General features: G+C 33.6%; 1 protein-coding gene across 1 annotated transcript; it reads right to left on the reverse strand.

The window, feature by feature from the left end:
- Positions 1 to 13,034: 13,034 nt before the first annotated feature.
- Positions 13,035 to 17,297, reverse strand: LOC145057587 (phosphatidylinositol 4-phosphate 5-kinase 1-like). Its single transcript, XM_079005453.1, has 8 exons — positions 15,758 to 17,297; positions 15,490 to 15,654; positions 15,232 to 15,397; positions 15,040 to 15,150; positions 14,754 to 14,947; positions 14,533 to 14,663; positions 14,366 to 14,459; positions 13,035 to 13,749 (listed from the first exon to the last, which is right to left on the reverse strand). The coding sequence occupies exons 1-8, from the start codon at positions 16,966 to 16,968 to the stop codon at positions 13,440 to 13,442; spliced, it is 2,382 nt and encodes a 793-aa protein (XP_078861579.1). The 5' UTR covers positions 16,969 to 17,297; the 3' UTR covers positions 13,035 to 13,439.
- Positions 17,298 to 23,342: the final 6,045 nt, after the last annotated feature.

The raw sequence follows: 23,342 nt of genomic DNA on the forward strand, positions 1-23,342 counted from the left end.
CTTGATGAAGCTATGCATAAATCTAGGTTAGCCTTGAATTTTGTGTCCTTTTTGGTCTCCATAGTTGGGTATTTTGAGTATGAGTTGCTTCAATCCATTTAAGTTGTCCTTTCAGTCATTTTGAGGTGTTTATAAGCATAAAAATCTGGTCTTGATCATTTCTTCCCTTCCATGCATGTGCTATAAGGTCTTAATGGGTTAAGTAGTTAAGGTTTTTTTTAGTGTTGAGCACTTATTAGCCATGCAAGACGATAAAGTTGGAAACTTTATGGTGAAAGACAAATTTGGGGCTTGGATCTGACTTTGGACGTATGAAATTGATGTATTAAGCTCTTAATAAGAAAATGAGTTGACCAGGTGCGTACGACAGGAATACCAAGTGGTATGTTGTGCTTATGCAGTCAACATCCCGACTTCTAAGTTAAATGGAGTATGCCCCGCGTGCAGATGAGTACGCCCAGCGTACTCGGCTGGGTTGACTCGGTTGGTTTGTTGACTTTGACCTTTGAAAAAGTTAACCTAAGGGTATTTTAGGTAATTTGGGTGATATTTGATATTGGTCACTATTTGGTGTTTAGGTGACCAGTTGAGTTGTCATTCGGAGTTGTGTTCTGCCAGATACATTTTTCAGACTAAGAGGTGAGTTTTCCTTACTATACTCGTTGGTCAAAGTCACCGATGTTGGTCCACCATATTATTTATCCTAGTTATAAGATAGTGTTATGCTAGTATGTGATAGGGTAGTAGATCTGCATGGTTATCTATATTTTGTTGGTTCTGTGTTGTAACGCCCGTAGATCCGGGCTACTCAATTTAGAGATAATAGGGGTCGAAAATGACTTTTAGACAAATGATTATTTAGAATAAATAATATTAACCAAGTTGTAGAATATGTCTCAGGGTTCCGTACATATAAAGAACGCCGAAATCCGAGTTATAACGAAGAAGTTATGGCCCGTCGAAGTTTTTCGGCAAAACCGGCACGGCACCGGGAGACGTAAATAGTGAATTTATGATGGAGGACTTTTTAGCCTTAGTGATCTAAAAGAAATTCGTAGAATATGTTAAACCGAGAAAATCCATAAAAATAACGCCCAAATCTGACTTCGTATGAAGAAGTTATGATTTTTCTAAGATTCGGCTTAGCAGTGCACGGCCCGAAACTCGAATTTTAGTTTGAGCGGTTTTTGGCTTAAGTGACCTAAATGAGAGTTGAATATCTCATTAATAGGAACTCAATGGTAAAAAGATAGACGAAAACGGAGTCCGTATGAAGGAGTTACGAATTCTTCGTGGTCATTTAGCAGTCTAAACTCCTCCTACTGTTAAATTTGAGATCGGTCGAGAATTAGCCAACGGAATCTAAATGAAAATTGTAGATCTTGTTTTTACCTACGCGTGGATATAAAGAACGTCGAAAACGGAGTTCGTATGCGAAAGTTATGAATTTTTGAAAATCAGTTGATTTCCACCCTGTGTACGATGCCACGTGTCAGCACTAGGCTCTGTCTGGCTGTAGCCAGCCTGGCTCACGACGTGAATATCAAAAATTCACGACATGAGTGACCCTCCAGCCTCCTATAAATAGAAACTCCCGTCTCCTTCATTCCTCACACCTTAACCCTTCATTCCTCACACCTTAACCCTTCATTCCTCTTTCTATACTCTCTCTCTAAGCCCCGAAACCCCCCGAAAAGCCTAGGGAACCTCCCTAGCACGAGGCGGAAGCCCCGGAGCGCCCAACGGCTCCGAGAAGAAGAGCCTTTCAGCTCGGGAACGCTGCTCCAGCGGCGCCCGGTTTTGAAAAAAACCCGTTGTAAGTGAGTTATGCCTACCCTATCTTTAGTATAGCTTATGTTTTAATATAGTAACGTTATTAGGAACTTATAACGAGTATTTGGGCTATTATTATGAGTTATATAAGAATGTTTCTTAACGCTTATATAATAGTAATAATATCTAGACTATTAATTAGTCGCGGTTAACGTCAGACTAAACTCTGGTGGTAATGATACTAGGTTTTGTCTGAGGGAAATTGTTTTAACAGTAACAAAGTGTTGTTCGAGTACCGAGTCATCACCTTATCAGGTGAGTGCATAGTCCCTTTCATCTTACACATAGATATGAAGTATTTTAATATAAATTACGTGTTGTGTTTGCATATTGTTTGAATACTTGCTGTCTATGCTGGGTGAAAGATTTTTATACATGTTTTAAATGATTTAAACTGCATATGTATTTTATATCTACAAAATGTGTTGGGTAAAACATGGGTAGATGAAATAATTGTTTTGTGATAATACGATGGGAGACATCAATGTTGTCAGTGATCCAGTCATCTAGTGGAGTATAGATGATGACCATGGGCGATACTAGACGGTCCGGTGGAACGCTAGTAAGCTCGTAACCTATAGGTGTTTTTGAACTAGGTGCTCATTAGGTATTTTGAACTGAGTGTGTTCACTACGTATCTTTGAACTGAGTGTGTTCACTAGGTATTTTGAACTAAGTGTGTTCACTAGTTACTTTTGAACTAAGTGTTTACCAGATGTTTTGGACTACGTGTTCACCAGTTATAATCTACAAGCCTTGGTAACGATGGACTTCGTGCCGATTCCTTAGGATGATCCTTAGGAATAAATAAACAAGGAATAGTTGATTCTTAGGGTAGATCCTTAAGACTAAAGAAGATAATGGGGATGGGTAATTGGGTTGATTGTTTGATTGTTTAAACATAATAATTATATTATTGTGGGTTGAAAACCCTATGTACTCACCAGGTTTCCCAACCTGACCCACTCAGTTTATTTATATCACAGGTGTTGATATGAAGTCACATTACACTGAGAGATTAAAGAGATGTAGATCACTATGTACTCACTAGGTTTCCCAACCTGACCCACTCAGTTTATTTATATCACAGGTGTTGATATGAAGTCACATTACACTGAGAGATTAAAGAGATGTAGATCACTAGTGTAAATAAATGTGAGTTCTGTTTATGCTTATCTTTCTGTATTGACGATGACATCCCAAAGGTTTTAAAATGAATAAAATACGTTTCTTCGAAAATGTTTGATAACGTATTTATCGTGTTTTTCTGGGAACAAATTCCGCAACATTTTTATAAAAAGAAGTACTCTGATTTTTACAAAGCATAAACAAAATCGCTCTTTTCTGGCCGTGAAAAATGGGGATGTCACATGTGTTTATGTTTGTTTGTTACTGATGTCGACATATTGTGGTTGAGTTGAGGCGGTCCTGCTTTGTGTTGAAGGCCAAGACACCTGGGGCGGTCCGGATTGGTTGTAGGCCCTGCGAGGCGGTCTAGTCAGGCTGAAGACTCGTAGAGCGGTCCAAATAGGATGTAGGCCCAGCGAGGTGGTCCAGTCAGGCTGAAGACTCATATTTGCATGCTTTGTTTGTTATGTGGTGTGTTGGTACTTTGAGGGACTCACTAATGTTTGACTTACAATTTTAATTTATTGTTTCAGGTACTTCTGAGGATCGTGGGAAAGCGAATGTCTGTTCACGCTCATCTTCCTATTTTCACGATATGAATTTTTGTGACACTCTAATATTACTTTACTTTTGAAACAATGACTCTTTTTGTAAACAGTTATGATTAATGGTTGTTTTTAAAATATTAATTTTTTTTTTGAATTTTTGGAGTGTTACATTGTGGATGAAGCCAACAGTGGACAGAGGATCAGGTAAGCGGATATCAGTCTGGGCGAGCACTGGTTGGCGTAGAGAAGCTTTCAACGGCTACATGCATCGGAAGCGAAGGTGTAGCTGGTCGCCAAAGCAGCGTCGGTATGCATCTGGTGGACAACGATTCTGGTGGTTGGTCGAAAGGGGGAGGACGACCAATGGAGGAACGATGGATGGTGAGGAGAGATATGGAGGCACTGAGAGAAAAGAGCGTGTTACGTTTTTTTTGTTAGGGTTAAACGGGTTGCGAAGACGTTAGAAGGCATTGGTCCATGTCTATGCCAAGAAGACCTCGTTCAGACGATTTTAGGCATGTGCATTTCTAAAAAAAACTAACAATCTACAAGGTCATATGTCTGCACATGGTTTGCGCACCATTGATCATACGGATCTGTAGACAAAAAACAAACAGCCCCTTAGACTAGTTTTTCAAGAGTTTTAAATTTTTTTTCTAAATATATCCTTAGTTGATTATAAAATCATATTTTTTTCTAAAAGTCTTTTTATGTCATTTTAAATCTTTTGGCAACGATAAACATAACCTAAGAATCTCCACCTGCATTTCACAAGCAAGTTCATGTTTAACTTAAAAAATCTACAAACATCTAACCCGATTGATTTAATACTAAAAAAATACGTTGTAAGCAAAAATCAGTTTTTAAATTTTTAATCATCAAAGTCACTGATCCCATTAGAACAACTTATATCAACATTTTAACAACCATATAGTATACTACATCGATGAACTAAACGCTAGTTATTAAGATATATAGTTTTTATAGTAGATCCATACAGGATAAGAAAAAACAATTACTACGTGCTAGATTCCCAACTTACAAAACTAACACTCCTTATCTTGTGTCTCAAGTTGAGAGAGAGAGAGAGAGAGAGAGAGAGAGAGAGAGAGAGAGAGAGAGAGAGAGAGAGAGAGAGAGAGAGAGAGAGAGAGAGAGAAGAGAGAGAGAGAGAGAGAGAGAGAGAGAGAGAGAGAGAGAGAGAGAGAGAGAGAGAGAGAGAGAGAGTTTTCAAAGTTTCTTTTCATATGCAAATTATGAGCACTAAAAAATAAAAATCCTTCTTATATTTAGCTTATAGCCAAAACTAAATCTAATTAATTCCAAATTAATAAGATTTTATTTAAATAATATTTATTTAATTGAAAAAAATATTCATTTATTTGTTGTGGGATTGACTTAATAGTTAATACATAATAAATAAGCATTATCCAATTATTTATTTAAGACGGTAAATAATAAATTTATCTTCTATAAATGTTATTAATTAATTTTGTAATTAAATTTGCAACGTTATAGATTCCTATGCAAACAGAGTTTTTGTCCATAATAGGTTTCTTGGAAAAACTATTTTCCATTCTTGTTTCAAAATTATTTATCATATTAATATTTTTTTATTTTTCTTTAATTCTCATTTATTTTAATGTTTATTTATTTTAAATACCCCATTTTCTCCTTTTTCTCTTTTATTTCACATTTTTACTGTTTCTTTATTATTATTTTTTAAATAACAGATTTATTTAAGTTTTTTTACCCTCTGTTACTTCTTCTTTTTTAAATTACAGCTTTTTTACCTTTTTTATTTTAAAAATCCGTTTTTTATACAAACTCTTGATAATCAAATTTTAGTCATCATAAATTAAATATACAATATATTTTAAGGTGTAAAACTCTAACATTACACGTATAATGTTTTTAAGGTAAAGTAAACTTCAACATCGTTTGTTTCAAAAAAAAACACGCACAAACATACACACACATACACAATTAAAAAAACTCTAACATCGTTTGTTACAGAAAGAAAAACGTAACAATTAGCTTGAACTTGAACGAAAAAAGACACGTTTTTTCGATTATCCTTGCCACTGGAACGAAACAATGAATAGAAGAGAAAAAAAAACGAAAACGCAATCTAGGGCTCTAGGTGGCCGACGATAGGTGCAGGAGGCCGCAGGTTGTCGGCGATAGGCGGAGGAGGCTGTTGGCGAAAGAGTGATGGGAGTGGAGCCCTAGATTGTGTTTTTGTCTTTTTTTTTCTTCTGTACTTCTTCTGTTATGTTCGTTGTTTCATTTTAGGGGTAAGGATAATAAAAAAAAAACATGTCTTTTTTTCAAGTTCAAGCTAATTGTGACGTTTTCCTTTTTGTAACAAACGATATTAGAGTTTTTTTTTTTAATTGTGATGTTTTTTTTCTTTTGTAACAAAGATGTCAAAGTTTTTTTTTACCTTAAAAACATTATATGTGTAATGTTGGAGTTGTACACCTTAAAATATATTGTATATTCAATTTATGATGGCTAAAATTTGATTATCAAGGGTTTGTATAAAAAAGGATTTTTAAAATAAAAAAGTTAAAAAAGCTGTAATTTTAAAAAAAAAATAAAAAATAAAAAAGGGTAAAAAGTACTTAAATAAAACTGTTATTTAAAAAATAATAATAAAGAAACACTAAAAAAGGGGGAAAAAAGGGAGAGAAATGGGGTATTTAAAATAAATAAACATTAAAAAATGAGAAGTAAAAAAATAGAAAGAAATACTAATATGGAAAATACTTTTGAAACAATACTAGAATGGGAAATAGTTTTTCCAATAACTATAGTATGGACAAAAACTTTATGCAAACAATATCACGGTCATTTCTTTGCGTATTAACGTATCAAAATAGTTTATATTTAAAAGACAAAATTACATAAATGGTACTCGTGGTTGACAAAATCGACCAATTATAGTCCTTATGACGAATTCTTTACACAGATGGTCCCTGCGGTTTCAAAATCTTGCAAAGACGGTCCTTTTGACTAACGACGTTAACCTTTTCAGTTAAGTCCTATGTGAAATGACATATTTGTCCTTCATGCATAAGGACGCTTTATGTAATATGTATCTACTATAGGGACCATTTATGTAATTTTCTCTATTATTTTTTTTTTTTATTTTAATTATACATTTAATGATTTAGATTTGTTTAAATTTATTGTTTAATATATATATATATATATATATATATATATATATATATAAACATTTTTTAATGTTTTGCTCAAATTATTTTTTCTAATCGTTTTGACATTTTCTTCAAGTAAATTTATTAATGTTTTTTTTTTATTTTGACGTTTTATTCAAATATTATTTATTTATTTATTTGACGTTATGTTCGAATACATTTTTCAACATATAGTATGTTTATATTTGTTAAAGGATTTCACGACTATTGTAATTATAATTCGTAACTTAATTCACTTTCAACTATGTTTTCATTTTTTTTTCTTTTATCAGGTTATATAATTATTATTTTTTAATTCAAATATTTAACTACATAAGTTTGTATAATTATTATTTTTGTAAACTAATATATTAACATTTTTTATAAAAAAGTGTAAAATGTTTGTTAAACGTGAATATGATTAATATAGATTAGTTAGACATAGGCTAAGCTGAGACCGCCTCACAACGTTGCCGAGAACGACCAGGTCATTTCACATGGGATTTAAATGTAATTATTTATTTTTTTTTTGTTTCTAGCAGTGTTGTAAAAAATCACAACGCAAGGGACGTCTAATCGGTCAGGTAGTGTTTAGGGACTAATCTGAGATTAATCGGGACCTAGTTGTATTTTTTACAACACAGCTAAAAACAAAAAAAATAACTCGAAATAATTACATTTAAATCCAATGTGAAATGACCTGGTCGTTCTCGGCAACGTTGTGAGGCAGTCTCCGCTTAGCCTATGTCTACCTAATCTATATTAATCATATTCACGTTTAACAAACATTTTACACTTTTTTATAAAAAATGTTAATAAATTAGTTTACCAAAATAATAATTATACAACCTTATATAGTTAAATATTTGAATTAAAAATAATAATTATATAACCTGATAAAAGAAAAAAAAATGAAAACATAATTGAAAGTGAATTAAGTTACGAATTATAATTACAATAGCCATGAAATCCTTTAACAAATATAAACATACTATATGTTGAAAAATGTATTCGAACATAACGTCAAATAAATAAATAAATAATATTCGAATAAAACGTCAAAATAAAAAACATTAATAAATTTACTTGAAGAAAATGTCAAAAAGATTAGAAAAAATAATTTGAGCAAAACGTTAAAAAATGTTAGCATGTATATATATTAAACAATAATTTTAAACAAATCTAAATCCTTAAATATATAATTAAAATAAATAAAAAAAAATAATAAATAATAGAGAAAATTACATAAATGGTCCCTATGGTAGAAACATATTACATAAAGCGTCCTTATGCATGAAGGACAAATATGTCATTTCACATAGGACTTAACTGAAAAAGTTAACGCCGTTAGTCAAAAGGACCATCTTTGCAAGATTTTGAAACCACAAGGACCATCCGTGTAAAGAATTCGTCATAAGGACCGTAATTGATCGATTTTGTCAACCATGAGGACCATTTATGTAATTTTGTCTATTTAAAAGTTTGGCAAAAATATATAACGGATGGGTCAAAAGTTATTTGAGGTGTATCCTGATGTTATAATTTTTAAAATTGACATGTTGAAATAGACGAAGTATTTATTTGAATAATATAATTCTATGCTAACCAGATTAACTATAAAAAAGCTTAAATTGACAAAAGAAGTGTTGGATGGCCAAATTAAATAACTTTCTTATATAGTTATATAATATATTACCATTGTGATGTTATGGAGTTGACTTGAATTGAGTTTGAGTATCAGCTATCAAGTATAAGCATGACATTTGGGGTTGCCTCCTTCGATTAATATTTTGCTCCCACTTTATTAACTTTGTTATATAAGTGTTTAAATTATAAGTTGAATATTTTATCTCCGTTCGAGCTCATGCTCATAAATTATTATTCTTTGTTCATAAAACATTTGTTTTAAAGCTTTTGTTTGTAGATTGATTTTTTTTTGGAAATCACTTACTGAATTAGGTCTGATTAAAGAGTATGTTTGAATTAAATAGTTTGATAAAAAAGGTTTTGCTAGAGGCTTTCTAATAAGTACCGACTTAAGACTAACCACAAATATGTTGATGCGGCAATTTGGTGGAATGTAAATACCACTTCATGTTAATGTAGGGAAATGTTAAAGCATCACCATGTGGTGAAATGTGGTCAACATCACAACCAAACTAATGTGGTTGTATATGGCGATGAGATGATACTAACATGACATCCATTATATTTGTGGTTAGTGGTGATCATTCTTGAAGATATAATAAGGATTTTGTAAATTATAGCAAGGCATCCAACTAATTATGTGATGAAAATCAATGGATCAACTAGGTTATTTGTTTAGTGTATTTAGTTTATTTTATGTCAATTCAATAAAACATATTATTTGGCATGGCCGATTTCTTAAAATCGAGCTATTAGAAAAGGCCTTAAAACATCATCAATGGAAGAGGTTTTTAGTGGAATTTTGAAGAAAAAAGTATTGTATCTCTTGTAAAATATATTCAAATTGTTTATAATTTGTATATATTTTAATAATATGAAATTTATCAAACGGTTTTGAAATTATGTAAAATATATTCAAATTGTTTATAATATTATTTAGATATTTTTAAAATAATAAATATGTTGTTAAACAAATTAAAACAAATCTAAGTTGAATAATACAACTTAAAATAAGTGGGAAGCGGTTTGAAAATGATGATCCAGTGTTGCGCCACATAGCACACACGAAACAGTTTTTAAGTTGGAAGTCTTCTAAAAAATAAATAGTTGCGAAATGTCATGTGTTGCACGGCGCAGGAAGTGGTCAAAAGTAGTTTTTTTGAAGAAAAAAAAGCAACACCTAACAATATTTTGGATGTATTTAGTTTGAATCCTAAACATCATGTGTTAAGTTTCACTCCTCAACTATTAGACTCCAATTCCAAACTCCTCAACTATTAGACTCCAATTGCTAAGATAAAAATGATAGAATTTACCATAAGCTTATTAATTAACAAGCAAACAAAAAAAGCTTTGATTTTAAATATCTCTAGTTTTCAAGGGTTTTATGTTTAAAAAACACTAATGTAAAAGCTACCAAAAATACATATTATTGATGCACTTATTGACCCGCTATGCGTTATTTTCCGTGTTGCGCAGTTATAATTAAAATATTGATAAATATATGTTATTAAACTAAATATATTCTTGTTAGTAACTTTGAATTAATAATTCTTATAGTAATTTATTTTAAAAAAATTCGAAGTATTTGAAATAAATGATAAGCATTATCAAACATGGGTGTACGAAATTACTTTCGTAATGGATTTATGAGTATCGAATAATAGATCACGTATTATTTTATTTAAAGTCGCATCATCTCAATAGTCGTTACTCGTTCAAAAGGAAATTAACTTGTTTATGGGTGTTGGATAATACTACGAAAACTTCAACTCCATTTTTAATTTGTTGATTAGAAACTGAAGATGTTGTTGGTGATTTTAGTGTCATAAGGACATTCTGTGTAATTGGAAGTTAGACGTGAGCTAGAGGGTTCCATAATTTGTACTCTAATATATGTTTGTGTATGTACGAAGTGCACGCATGTATAAGATCGAATTAGAAGTCGGTTCGACGACAATTCGGGGGTCCGAGGGCAGCGCCCCTAGGTCCGGGGTTTCCAAAGGGACAACGCACCTAGCAGGGTCCAAGGGGCAAAGCCCTAAAAACTTTTCGGATTTTACAAGTGGGTACATAGTGGAAAATTCGAAGTTTTAATGATGGTTATGGTAAAACTGACTAAGATCGTTAGTTTTGGAAACCATTGATTTCCTCATTAATTTCAGATTCCATCGACTTGTTTCCAAAGCAACACATGATGGTCAACACTAAAACAAAACCTTGCTTATCGTTTTATATAAAAACGACTCTTCTCTTGAGGAGGAAACAAGACCTTTTTAGTTCTCGTTTTCTTCATATGAACTCAGAATCTTCTAGAAATTTGGCTTACGTTTTCCATGCTTAGATTCGTAAGTGTACCCTTGAAATTATCGTAGGTTGAATTTCTTGTAACCCAAACATATGGTATATATATTAGTTCGGAAAATGTTTATACAATCCAATGAGTATTCAGATCTCCACTATAAACTCTACCCAATCTTTAGTTGTTAATTTGTTGCCCATTCACGTTAATGACATATTTATGTATGTAATCATGATACACTTTCAAATATATATATATATATATATATATATATATATATATATATATATATATATATATATATATATATATAGATGTATAAAATTCTTTATTATTATAAAAATTGATATTAATTTAAAAATGCTATATATAAATTTATGAGAATGCAACTTTCTAACAAAAAAAAATATATGTAAATGTTTTTCACAAATAAAGTTGTAGAATCTTTTGTGTATTAACATATGGATATGATATATTTAATAAATATTAGAACTTTGTTACGATTTATATTTTTCATATAGAATAAACATTTTAAATCTTTAATAATAAACTTACTTTAGATTTATAGGATGGATTTTTTAATTATTTGGCTTTAAAAGAATTAGTTTTACCATTCAAAAATGCTTAGCGGCACAGCTTGTTGCCCGTTTGCCATCTCACTCATTGTACAATGACAATTGAACTTTGCCAAAAATGAAATTATTTGGCACTATAAAACTAAACTTATTTTATATAGTTTAAGATAAAATTGGAATAGAAGTTTAAGAATAATAATTAAAGCTAAAAAAGTTTCATGTTTAATTGTTGTTAATATAATACTGAAACATGATATTTGAGTCTTGATTTAGACATATTTTATAGATTTACAATACAATGTTACTTTTTAATTATATTTTTATGTAAATTTATTTTTTTTTATCTAACTTATCAACCAGTTTTATTAACAAATTATTACTTTATCAGCTGGTTTATTAATTATCAGCTAACTTATAATTTAAGAAAAACATTTTTTTCAGCTACAAAACTATTTTTTTTTCAGATAATCTATTAACATTCTAAAAGAATAGTTAACTGTACGGTTTTTTTCACCGAAAAATAATCTAAAATTAAAGAAATACGGGGAAAATGTGCATTATATACGAGGACCATTTCGCGGCCTATTTTGCATCACAATAAGATTTTTTTCGATTTTTTTTTTCTCTACCCATTGATGAGTTCTCAGTATATTTATTGGTTTCACAGTTCCTATCTGCGAAATCAATAGCTATTTAAACATTTAGCTAGTTTTTCACTATGGTAATTGAGATTAGCATATTTTTTTTTTATTCTTTTTTCTTTTTAAATCTTAATTGAAGTAAAACAAGAAGGATTAACTCTTTGCAACAAAGATCACCTCCGGCAAATAAGTCTTTAACATTTACAACATAACTTCATTCAACGAATTTTGCTGAGATCAACTTTGTATGTTATATTATCTTATTCACATAAAATAGGATGCAAGCATTTATTTAATAGTGCATTTTATAAAAATAAAAGAGATCAAAGAAAATCTATAATCTTCGGTCTTAGGTTCAAATCTTATCGCTTAAAAAAACTAATATTTTTTTGACAGGCTAAAGTAGACTGTTGATGAACTTTTTTAATCATTCTCATATTGGAATATCCAGAATTTTATTGTTATTATACATGGAATATACTAATGCGTATAAATATATAGATTATAAAGATATTTTGATGATAGGTTTACTGACATCAAGATTTTTTTTATATCAGTGCATACTTCATAATTTGGATAAAAGAATATCAAATAACATGATCGCTCATCAAAAGACGCAATAAGATATTTGCAAGATTGTGACTTTTAAAACATTAAAATAATATAAACACTTAAAACAAGTGTAACATATTTCTTTCTTTTTTATTTATTCATAATCTTTTTACACGTTATTTAAAAAACCTTTGAAAATTTTGAAAACTAATAATAAAAAATGACAAGTCCTTTAGGGTTTCAGACCCATGCTTCGGATCTCTGAAAGCATAAGACACGAAAAAAGAGGCCATGTCTCGGTCAACAAAGTTGGTAAAAGCCAGCCACCCTGTTTCCTCTAATTTACACTTTTACCCCTAACTGTTTTCCATCAATTTACACTTTTACCCTCTCCCCCTTCTGATATTGACCTCCGTAGACCAATTGAAATGACACAATACCCCCTGCCCCCAGAAACATGAATAACAGACAACGTGCTGTCACGTCCAATATCACCACCCTACCCTACTCCTTCTGTTTTTATTCCTTTAAACATTTCCAAATTTTCTTATAAAAATAAATATTATTTAAAAAACCACCCATGGGTCCAAGGGGCTAAACAGTAATTTCACCACAAATGGTTGTTTTCCAACCTCTTGCTTTCACTTCTTTTCATGCAAAAACAAAAGCAAAAGTCATTCAACCATACACACTTCTGCTACAGTTTCTGCTTTCATAAAAATTGTAATATTACCAAAATACCCACCATCGTTTTCACTCTATAACACCCCTGTACATTTCTCTTATTACCAAACACCCCCTCCCTCCTATAACCTTTTTTTTTTTTAATTTCTTCACATATATTCCTTGCTACCCACAAAAAATTTCAAGGAAATAATTCAAGAAAAATAACACATAACGAAATCGAATACGAATCCGAATCCCAATCTCCCCTCACCCGACATGTACAAACACCCCAACCCGCCCGAACTGCCCGATCATTGATTCAAAACATTGATTGAATCCTTTCTTCATCGGTCTTCAACAAAGATTCTTCCGATAAAATCACGAAATCTCTTGGAATAAAGCTTTGGATCCACAGCCGAGATGGACGTGGGGTCCGCTTGCAAGGATTTGTATGCATGTTCAAGCTTCTTGCTTATATCATAATCTTGTAAAATGTCGATGATCCCAAAGTAGAGGACTACTTCGTAAGTTTCACCGGTTCTCGAGGGGGTGAAATTGTTAAATCCACCAGGGGTATATTGGTCAAAATCGCTTCTCCTGCCCATTCTCTCGGCTCTCGCTGGCATGTTTGCTCCCAGTCTAATCAACGGTTTCCTAACAATTTCATTAAAAAAAAAAAAAAAAAAAAAAAATTTAGGTATGTTTATTATATGTGAAAACAATAGAGTACCAAAACAACATGAACTACTTGCTGTCGAACAGATGTTATTTTTTTTTATTTAATGATTGATCAAGTCAAGCGTTGACCACATGCCATATGGATCGACGAGAGAATTTGCGAGATTATTTTTCCACAAATTTAGTAAGAAAATGTCATGATCAAGGAAATATAAGTTGTCTGGAAACGGAATTAGAAGGTAATACACGGATGTCCCCACAAACAAAAATGTTGTGTCTATTGACCAACATCTAATATATATAACCAACCAAGAACCGATTTAAATTAATGAGATGCCAACCACCATTAATGAATCGTGAATAAATATTGAATAGTTGTCAACATAAAGACCATTAAAATGGTCATCAAGAAGTGCTCAACTACCTTGCCATTATACCACACTTATAATGCAATTCAAGACACCTCAATGTGGTCACATTATAAAAATTAATCATGTCATTGACTTGATCAAATTAATTTTTTTCTTTAAAAAAAAAAAAAAAAAAAAAAAAAAAAAAAAAAAAAACAGGAATTAAACATGAGGAAACATACCGGCCAGCAAGAACACGATCCATGTCTTGTAACTCTGCTTCAAGAAACCGACACCCGCGCATGAACTTTTCATTTTGGTATGAATCGCTCTTTCCTAAAATTGTATTCAAAATTACCATTTTGCCACTACAAAAATAAAGTTTAATTTCTCACCAAAGAAAATTTACCGTTGCGTAATAAAAATGGTGACAAACCCATTTTGTCCCCTGTGTTATCATCACGAAAATGCATGCCAACTAGAAGACTATAATCCATTATTCTCTCTGCTTCTAAAAATTCACAATCTCTATTGATTTGCCTGAAAAATAAATAAATAAATAAATAAAACCAATTTTATTTATTTGGTCCCAAGTAACAAAACGCAGTAATTGACGAAAAATGTACTGACTTGATTAATTCTTTGAACCAGTTTTCTTGCAGGCGAAAGACATAATTGAGGTCAAGATCTTTAAGAGTGGTAGTTTCATCAATTTCATCTTCAGGTTTATCAGTTGTACGTCCATGTGATGATCCTTTAAGGTCAAACCTTCTATGAATTCGATACTCAGAGCAAAATAAATTACCCATCACAATAAACCGAGTCTGAACATGGAAACGCGCAAACATTATAACAAAAAGTACAAAATTAAATTCATTAAATTCAATCATCAAAATCAGCATATATTATTATTTACCTTTATGCCACCCACTGGTTTCACACAATGGACCCCGAAGAATTTTGTCACTAGAGAATTTTCATATCGGCAAACATGTTGGTAATAACTTGGAAGCATTTTGATTAAAACCTGAAAAAAAAATGTGACGTTTTAGTTTTGAATGGTTGTTTTGCTACTTGAAAAAAATATCGAGATTGTTTGTTAACTGACCTTGACTTCGGATTTTTTGACTGTTTTAATCATGAAACGATCATCCTGTGTCAAATAAAAGAAGCTCCCGCTTTTCCCGGGTGATGAAAGCTCTCTAAGAGCATCGTTTCCACAAATGGCTAGCATATAATCTGCAGGATCTACTTGGAACAACTCCCTCAAATGTCTGGGATTAATAAAAGAAACAAGAGTTTATGTTATTGAATGATTATGGGAATTGAATTTAGGTTTTGAAGTTGAAAATGTGTAGAAGAATACCTAAACACTACTGGGCAATAATCTTTCCAGCGAAATTCAGCAGATTGATGTGGTGGAGTTAGTTTTGATCCTTCTGGTGGAAATCGGGTCCAAAACTTTTCTTTTGGGTCAAAATCCGTGGTTTTAAGGTCTCTTATGGTGGAAGCATGCTTCCCGACTGAATACCTGATAAACCCATCAAAGATTATGATGAAGAAGATGAAATATGAAACAGATTGAAGAATGTTTGGATGGAAATCTGGAATGGTGATCGTATAATGTTTTTTACCTGATACCCAATTGGAGATTGAGCATCAATTCGTAATTCTTATGTCCTTTTGATATCATCTGGCCAGGCTTCTTTGCTTCGCCGCCATTAAAACAACATGGATTTCTTCTGAACTGACGTATTTCATCTCGACCTAATCCCATGGCGTCCCTGTACAACATTGAAGCTTCGGCATTATCGATTATGTCACATGTGATATCACCTGCTTCACCGTCGGATTCCCAAATACAAATCCTGGGGAAGTTTCGTTCTGTTAAGCTTCCTCTTGATCCGTCGACAGAAGACCTTTTTCTAGCGGTTGAAACCACAAAATTTTCATCCAACAATGGCGCAGAGAGCTTGCGGGTAAACCCTAATTTATCATCTTTTCCGGCGCTGTTGTTTCCTGGGTAGAATGTTCCGTTTAGAATCTGGTGGGGTTGAAAAGGGTTTTTGTAATTGAAGTTACTTTCTTTACTCCAGCAGCCGACGTAGCAGCCGCCGTCCGGCCAAGTGAAAACACCGTGACCTTTAGGAACACCGTTTTCCCAGTTGCCGTCGTAACGATTTCCGTTCGCCCAAATCAAGATCCCTCTTCCGTTTATAACTCCATTTCTCCAATCTCCGACGTACTCGTTTCCATTCTTCCAAACGTAACGCCCTTGTCCATCTTGTAAATTCCGCCGCCATGTCCCTTCGTAATAATCACCGTTGCTGTAACGTTTTTGGCCGTATCCGTGTTTCCGGTCAGACGACCAGGCGCCACGGTAAGTATCTCCGTCGGATCCCGTGAACGTACCGGAACCTTCCATCCGACCGGACTTGAACTCACCCTCGTAAGTCGCACCAGATGGCCAAGAAAACTTACCTTTCCCAGATGCCTTACCTCTCTTCCAATCACCTTCGTACATACACCCATCAGACCACAAATACTTACCAGATCCGTGAGGCACGTTACCGGAAAAGCTTCCGATGTACAGATCCCCGTTCTGGAGATGTTTCTCTGTAGTCGCCGAACCAGATGTTGTAGCCACGGTTTCAGGGATGGAAACAGCAACGGCAACGGTGGATGTCGGAGCCACACGACGGGTAGCGGCCTGAGATCTACTTCTACCTACAGAAACTAATGGTTTGGGCTCCGTTTCTTCTTCGGATTTTTTTTTCTTTGTTGCAAAAGTATTGTCATTATCTTCATTGGACGACGGAGACGATGATACCAATGGTTCTGGCATGATTTTGAAATGGGTATCTCTTGAATTCCTTTACTTTAAAGAAAATTTCAAGAAATGAGCCCTGCTAGCAGCATTCCGCTGTGAATCTCTCAATTGTTCGGTCGGATTTGCCTCTAATCGAACGAACGGAATACTGGAGTAGGGAGGAACAGTGGTGAGAGAGAGTAAAGAGACGAAAACTCTGAAACTGAAAAGTAAAGAAGAGTAGGGTGTAGGAGAGAGAGAGAGAAAGCAAAGGGAATAGTCGTGATCCGGCGTTGCATTTTACATCTTGCATTGGAAAACGTTGAGGTTGTGCTTTGCCTCGTCGTTTATGCTATTACCACCACTAGTATTTTTGGTATTAATCACACAAACTATATATCTGAATAATTACCTTTACTTGGAAATCACCTTTCACCCCTTTGAGCTTGCTATATTGTTTGAGCTTATTAGGGTAAATTGGTAATTTACAAACTCCTTCCTACTCCAATAATAATATGGGATCCCTAAAACAAATATGACCACTTGAACGATATGTCGATATGTGTAGCTTTCGTCATTCCATTAGATTGTTTGTTTATTTCGTTTAATAGACTTTACATGGAGCACATAGTTGTCATTTAGCTTTAGCTAAGGCCAAGATGGTAATTTTGTTCAAATAATGAAATAATCTTGCACATGTACGTTTCTTTTTCGTCTCTTTACCGTCTTTGTCATCGGTCGATATCTTAAATAAAGCATGAAAACCGCAACGATTTTAAGCCATTGTGGAAGAAGCGTGATGGTTGGAAAATCATTGACAAACACAAATCAAATTGTGTTGATGTATCATATTGCTAAGACTCTACATTTTTCATTTTGATTTGTTGCAAAATGTTCTAATTGTGTTAATGTACTATCACGTTGCTACTAGTTAGTCTAGTCTTCATTTTGATTTGTTGCAAAATGTTTGAGTGGGTCTATTTCGAGCAAGTATGGTTTGGGAATGTGATGAGTTGGTCACCCTGCCTTTCTTAGCCGGTTTGGTCCAATCCACATAAAAGGGTTAATTGTTTTCACTTTGATATACATTTAGTAACAAAATAAAATAAATCAACTGACTGTGTATTTATTTTTATTTTTCAAAACAACTAGGCATTTATTTCTAACTAGAAAAAGATCCCGGACTTCATCTCGGGTCCTAGATAAAATTTTTATATTTTTTTTATGTTTTGTGTAATGGTTGTGATTATACTTTTAATTTTTTTTACAGCTGCGGCAATGTATATGACACAAATCGATTTAGAAGATGGTGGATTTGATCATGTGTTTATGTTTGTTGATGGAAGTGTGGGTGTCTTCGGCTATGGCAATCAGTGTGGATGTTTTCATAGCATTTCAGATGGTTGTTAATGTCATTGTAATCTTCCTTAAAGTCTGATGCTTCCATAGAATACTCTATGCTTATTTCAATTTGATATTCAACATGGCTTGCTTGGTTTTCCTACAATCAATAATTTAAATACTTGTGTAAGCTGATGGGTAGTTTATGAAAGCAATGACAAACTATAAGAAATAACGATGTAGTTTACTCTTGTTGACAAAATCCACAATGTATTTGTATTTCCTTACCCATAAAGCAATGTACTTGTATTTTCTTCTTACACATAATTTAATTATGTCGCTATTATGGGTAAGAAATTGGAAGTACATTGTTATTATGGGTAGAAAAAAAAGTACATTGGCTAATTGGTAAGAAGAGTAAAGCACATTGCTATTTCATATTCCCATATTCCTCAAAAGTCAATGTAACAAAACCATTGAGCTTGTAGCATACACAAACTAAAAGATTACAACGATTACTATTTTTTTCTCAAATTAGACGAACCAATCCTAAAAAAAATAACAAAAAATGGTTTCTTTTAAACTAAGAATGGTAAAATTTTACCAAAATTTCCATTTATTGTCTGGTTTTGGTCTTCAAGATACCACAAAACACAGATGATAGTGAAAAATGTTGATGAAACAATGTATATTCCATAGCAACACACGACTTGCTAGCAAACTAAGCAAAGCAAAACAAAAGAACCAATTCCAAAGCTAAACCAACCAAATATACAGTTAAAAAGCATATATGATGTGTGGTGGTATTTTGGGAAACTCATTAAGCTTTGGCTTACGATTTGATTTTATGGTTTCATGTACTTCAGAGGACAGGGGCAAGGCGAAGGCTTGATTGTGTACATCATTTTGGACTTTTATATGATTTATGATTTTGGGATACTCTGACATGTGGTTGTGACTTTTGAAAACTTGTTTTTGTAAAACTTATGGGTTTGAAATGGTTTGAAAAAGTAAAAAGATTTGCCTTGATTTTTTGGATGTTACAAATTGGTATCATAGTCATGGTTTAAGAGAATTTGATGAATATTCGTGTGAATCCAGACTCAAAATAAGGACATGCAAAAGTTTTAAAATTATTTTCAACTTAGTTTCAAATAACCAAAAAAGGATGCAATGTGTACGATCAATCGGAGCAAGAAAGTGTTCCCCAAGATACCCACACAGTTATTTGTTTATGATGATTATGATAGAATTGCATGTTAGTTGTAGGCTAGGGATCCTCAAGAATTTCATGATAGAATTGCCCGAGTTATGATGCCTGATATCCTAGGGTAATTTCTTGTATGCTAGATGAAATTAACATCATTAATGTAGTTGCTTAGTGGATGCATCATAGTTGTACATAAATAAGATTCTATAGCATGAGAATGTTTGATTTAGCCTCATTTCTTGTTCATTGTTTGGTTGTGGGCTTAGGGTAGAATCAAAATATTTGACTGGCTATAGGATCCAACGTTATGTATGACTAGCATGCAGAAGTGGCTACAAGGTAGGTGGAAGTTTCATGAGTGAGTGCAGATTGTAGCGGGCCAACATGTGGAAGGATTAACCAATCTTGAGTATATCTATAAGATGTATGTGTATCCTAGATGTTGAGTCTTGCGATTGGTTGGTTCGTGATGACCCCTTAAGACAAATACGGGTAGTTGTGGAAGGTAGTATGGGCCCGTACTACTGGAAGCATAGGACCCGTACGCGTAGCAAGGAAGTCACGAACCTCGAGGGTTTAGTCTTTCTATAATGATCAAAATAGTATGATGTAACATCTGAATCCTATTATGTTCCTGTTTGGTCCTTTAAGTTTGAAATTTTTGCAAAAATGATCCCCTCGTATGTTGGGTGTACATTTGGTACGCATAGCGTACATGCGCGCATGGAATCGGGGAACTTAACCATGTACGATAGGCGTACGTGGTGTACGCAGGGTGTACGACAACCAATACCAAACCCTAATTTTTAGGACATGATCCTTATTCAAACAACATTATGGCCTTTTGACACTCACCATCATCATCCTTCATTATTCATTACGTCCAATTTAACCCTAGTTCATCCGTTTGAGTGTTCTTGAGCTTTGAGATGACTTTTGTGGCATTTTGGTGTGTATTCAAGAAGATGGAACTTAGAGACCAAGCATTTTTTGAGGCTGAGCTTCTAGATCCAGAGTCTTCATCAACTTTGGGAGCTTTTGAAGGTAAAAAGTTATTACCTTGATGATCCATTTGATAGTTAGAGTTTATGGATTGAATATGAGCTTTATTTGGTCCCATGGTTCTCTTGGGGAGTTTGGGAAACTCCAGAAGTTAGAGGTGTTAGATCTTTGTCCCTTTGTTATTATAGATGCATAAAAATATCATCTTGATGGTTGATATGATTCCATGCATGAATTTGAGTCCTTAATATGAGCCTTAATGGATAAAAATGGATGTTGGGTCCCATTAATACATGCTAAGAGATAAAGTTGCCAACTTTATACATTAGAACCCTAAAATGGACGAGATCTAAAAGTTTGACCTTATGGTTGAACAAATTAAGCACTTTTTGGCTTAAGGTGGCAAGCAACTCAGTATGTCCGGTGTACCAAGGGATACGTTGTTCATACTGATGAGTGGTCGAGTACGACAAGCATACAACGCCTACGCCTCGGAGAGGCTTTCCTTGGGCTTTGGACTTTTGGGCCTTGGATTGTTTGGTGCATGAGTGGGCCTTATGATTTCGTTAGTGGGCCTTAAGTTTCTCGAGTTGGGCCTTTTGGGCCTTGGAGTCTATTATTTTGTTATTAGGCCAAGTTTGGTTAGGCCCATTATGGGAAAGGTAAAAAAGGGCTTTTACCGTAAGGGTCTAGATTTGGGATTTAGGCCCACAGTTATGGTTTATAACATATTTTTGATTAGGATTATTTGTTTGTGTTCAATGTGGGATCTTCTGGTGTGGTAGCCGAGCATTTAGTTACGTATCAACGGACTGAGGTGAGTTTTCTGACTGTTTCAATGGGTCGAAAGCACCAAGGTTGGCCCATTATTTTGTGATATAGGATGCTAGCTATATTTGTGATATGTGTATGAAAGACCAAGATTTGGCCCATGGCAATTGTATGAAAGACTAGGATGTGGCCCCTGACATATGTATGAAAGACCAAGATCTGGCCCCTAGCAACCGTATGGAAGATCGGGATTTGGCCTTCGGCAGGAAACTGCTTGTAAAACTATGGTTTCGCCCATAGCACTAACTTATTTATGTATGGTATGTGGTACTTTGGGGAAACTCACTAAGATTTTGCTTGTAATTTGTATTTGTGGTTTCAGGTACTTCTGGTACTAATGGTAAGGGCCCAACGTGATGACACATCATTCACTCCTCACTATTTTCCACACTTTTGATATTGTATTCTCATGATTTGACATTATTGTTATGTGATGGTTTTAGAACAATGTGGTGACTGTAACTCTTGTTTAAAAAAATGAAATTTTTTATCCTGGTTTTTAGGTCGTTACATGTTGGTATCAGATCCTTGGTTTGAGGGATTCGGACACACTTTCGAGTGTGTCATAACTCAAACTGAGGAAATGATACTCTTTTCAAAAGAAAAATAATTTGAATTTTTGAAAAATATTCTTTTAAGAAAAAGTGGAGTACAATGTGTGCAATCAGTCGAGCTCAAGTAAGTGTTTCCCAAGTTACCTATGCTTATGTATTGTGATTAGTATTATTGATATGTGAATTGCATACTAGATTAGGGTTAAGGATACATTTAGGAATCATACGATAGAACTGCCTGATTTACATGATGCCTTATAGCTCGATAGAACTTGATGTCGTGTATTACTTGGAATTGACATCGACTCATTTATTTGTTATGTGTATGCTTTCAAAGTTGTATATAATTAGGGTTGTATAGCCCTAGAATGATCGATTTAGCCTCATTCACTGTTCCTTGTTTGGTTGTGGACTTAGGGTAGAATCTTCATTCGACATTCTATGTGATCCTATCTTGTGTACAGCTTGCATGCATATGGAAACCATCGATGTTGATTGAGGTTCTTAGTACTGCTAGTGGTGAGGGTTGAGAGTTCCTAAAAAAGTCTAGTATATGTATATTGTGTAGCATAAGTTGTTCTTGGTTGTAGTGTGGTAACTTAGATGAATCAGAATTTACCTTGAAGAAGGTATGTTGGATTAGGTGTCTAAGCTCACAACTATAATTGGTATGTATTTTAATTAATAGTGACATGGTCCTTTTGGGTTGCCTTCACACTTGCAACTAAACAGGATGATTAATTGAGGAGAAGGAAGAATTTATTAATTTGATTAATAAATTGGATAATTATTTATATGTATAAGATTATTCTAGAGTTTCTATAATATATTATCATATATGGATAATCAGAGGAGGTGGATAATTACCATATTTGAGATTAGGGTTATCCATAACATCGTTGGTGCACTATATAAAGGGTTCTAAACCCTTGGAACTTCGGCCACTCTTTAGAAAAGTAGAAACCGAAAAATTGATTTTTTGCCTCTCTCTTATCATTCTCTTACATTGTGTGTTTGTGAGCCATTAGAGTTGTTACACTTGTGACACTAAGTTCTCAAGCTTCAAGATCTACAAAGGAATCATTGTTATTACAATATAACAATCAAGGTATGTAACCAAACCCTAGTTTTATATAGATTTCAAAAAATTGTAGTTGCTTCCTATGGGATTCTCATTTTGTGTTCAAGTTTGCATGTTCAATTAGAGAAAACCTAGATCCAAAGCATCAGGGTTGCATGCACACATAAGAATTGTTGTTATGCTCATAACACATCAGTGGTATCAGATTCTAGGATTAGTTTTCTACTGAATATGATGCAATTGTGAATCGTTCGAAGGAGAAGGGAACATAATCGACATTTTGTTCATCGAACTCGTCAAGTTGATCTTTAAACTCGACGAGTTGACATGAAACTCAACGTGGTAATTGCCTAACTCGACGAGTTACAGTGTCAGATCCTATTTTTTCGGT

This window comes from Lactuca serriola, chromosome 6 (genome assembly GCF_051521515.1).
Source record: "Lactuca serriola cultivar US96UC23 chromosome 6, Lser_US96UC23_V15, whole genome shotgun sequence".
Classification (NCBI taxonomy): Eukaryota; Viridiplantae; Streptophyta; class Magnoliopsida; order Asterales; family Asteraceae; genus Lactuca; species Lactuca serriola.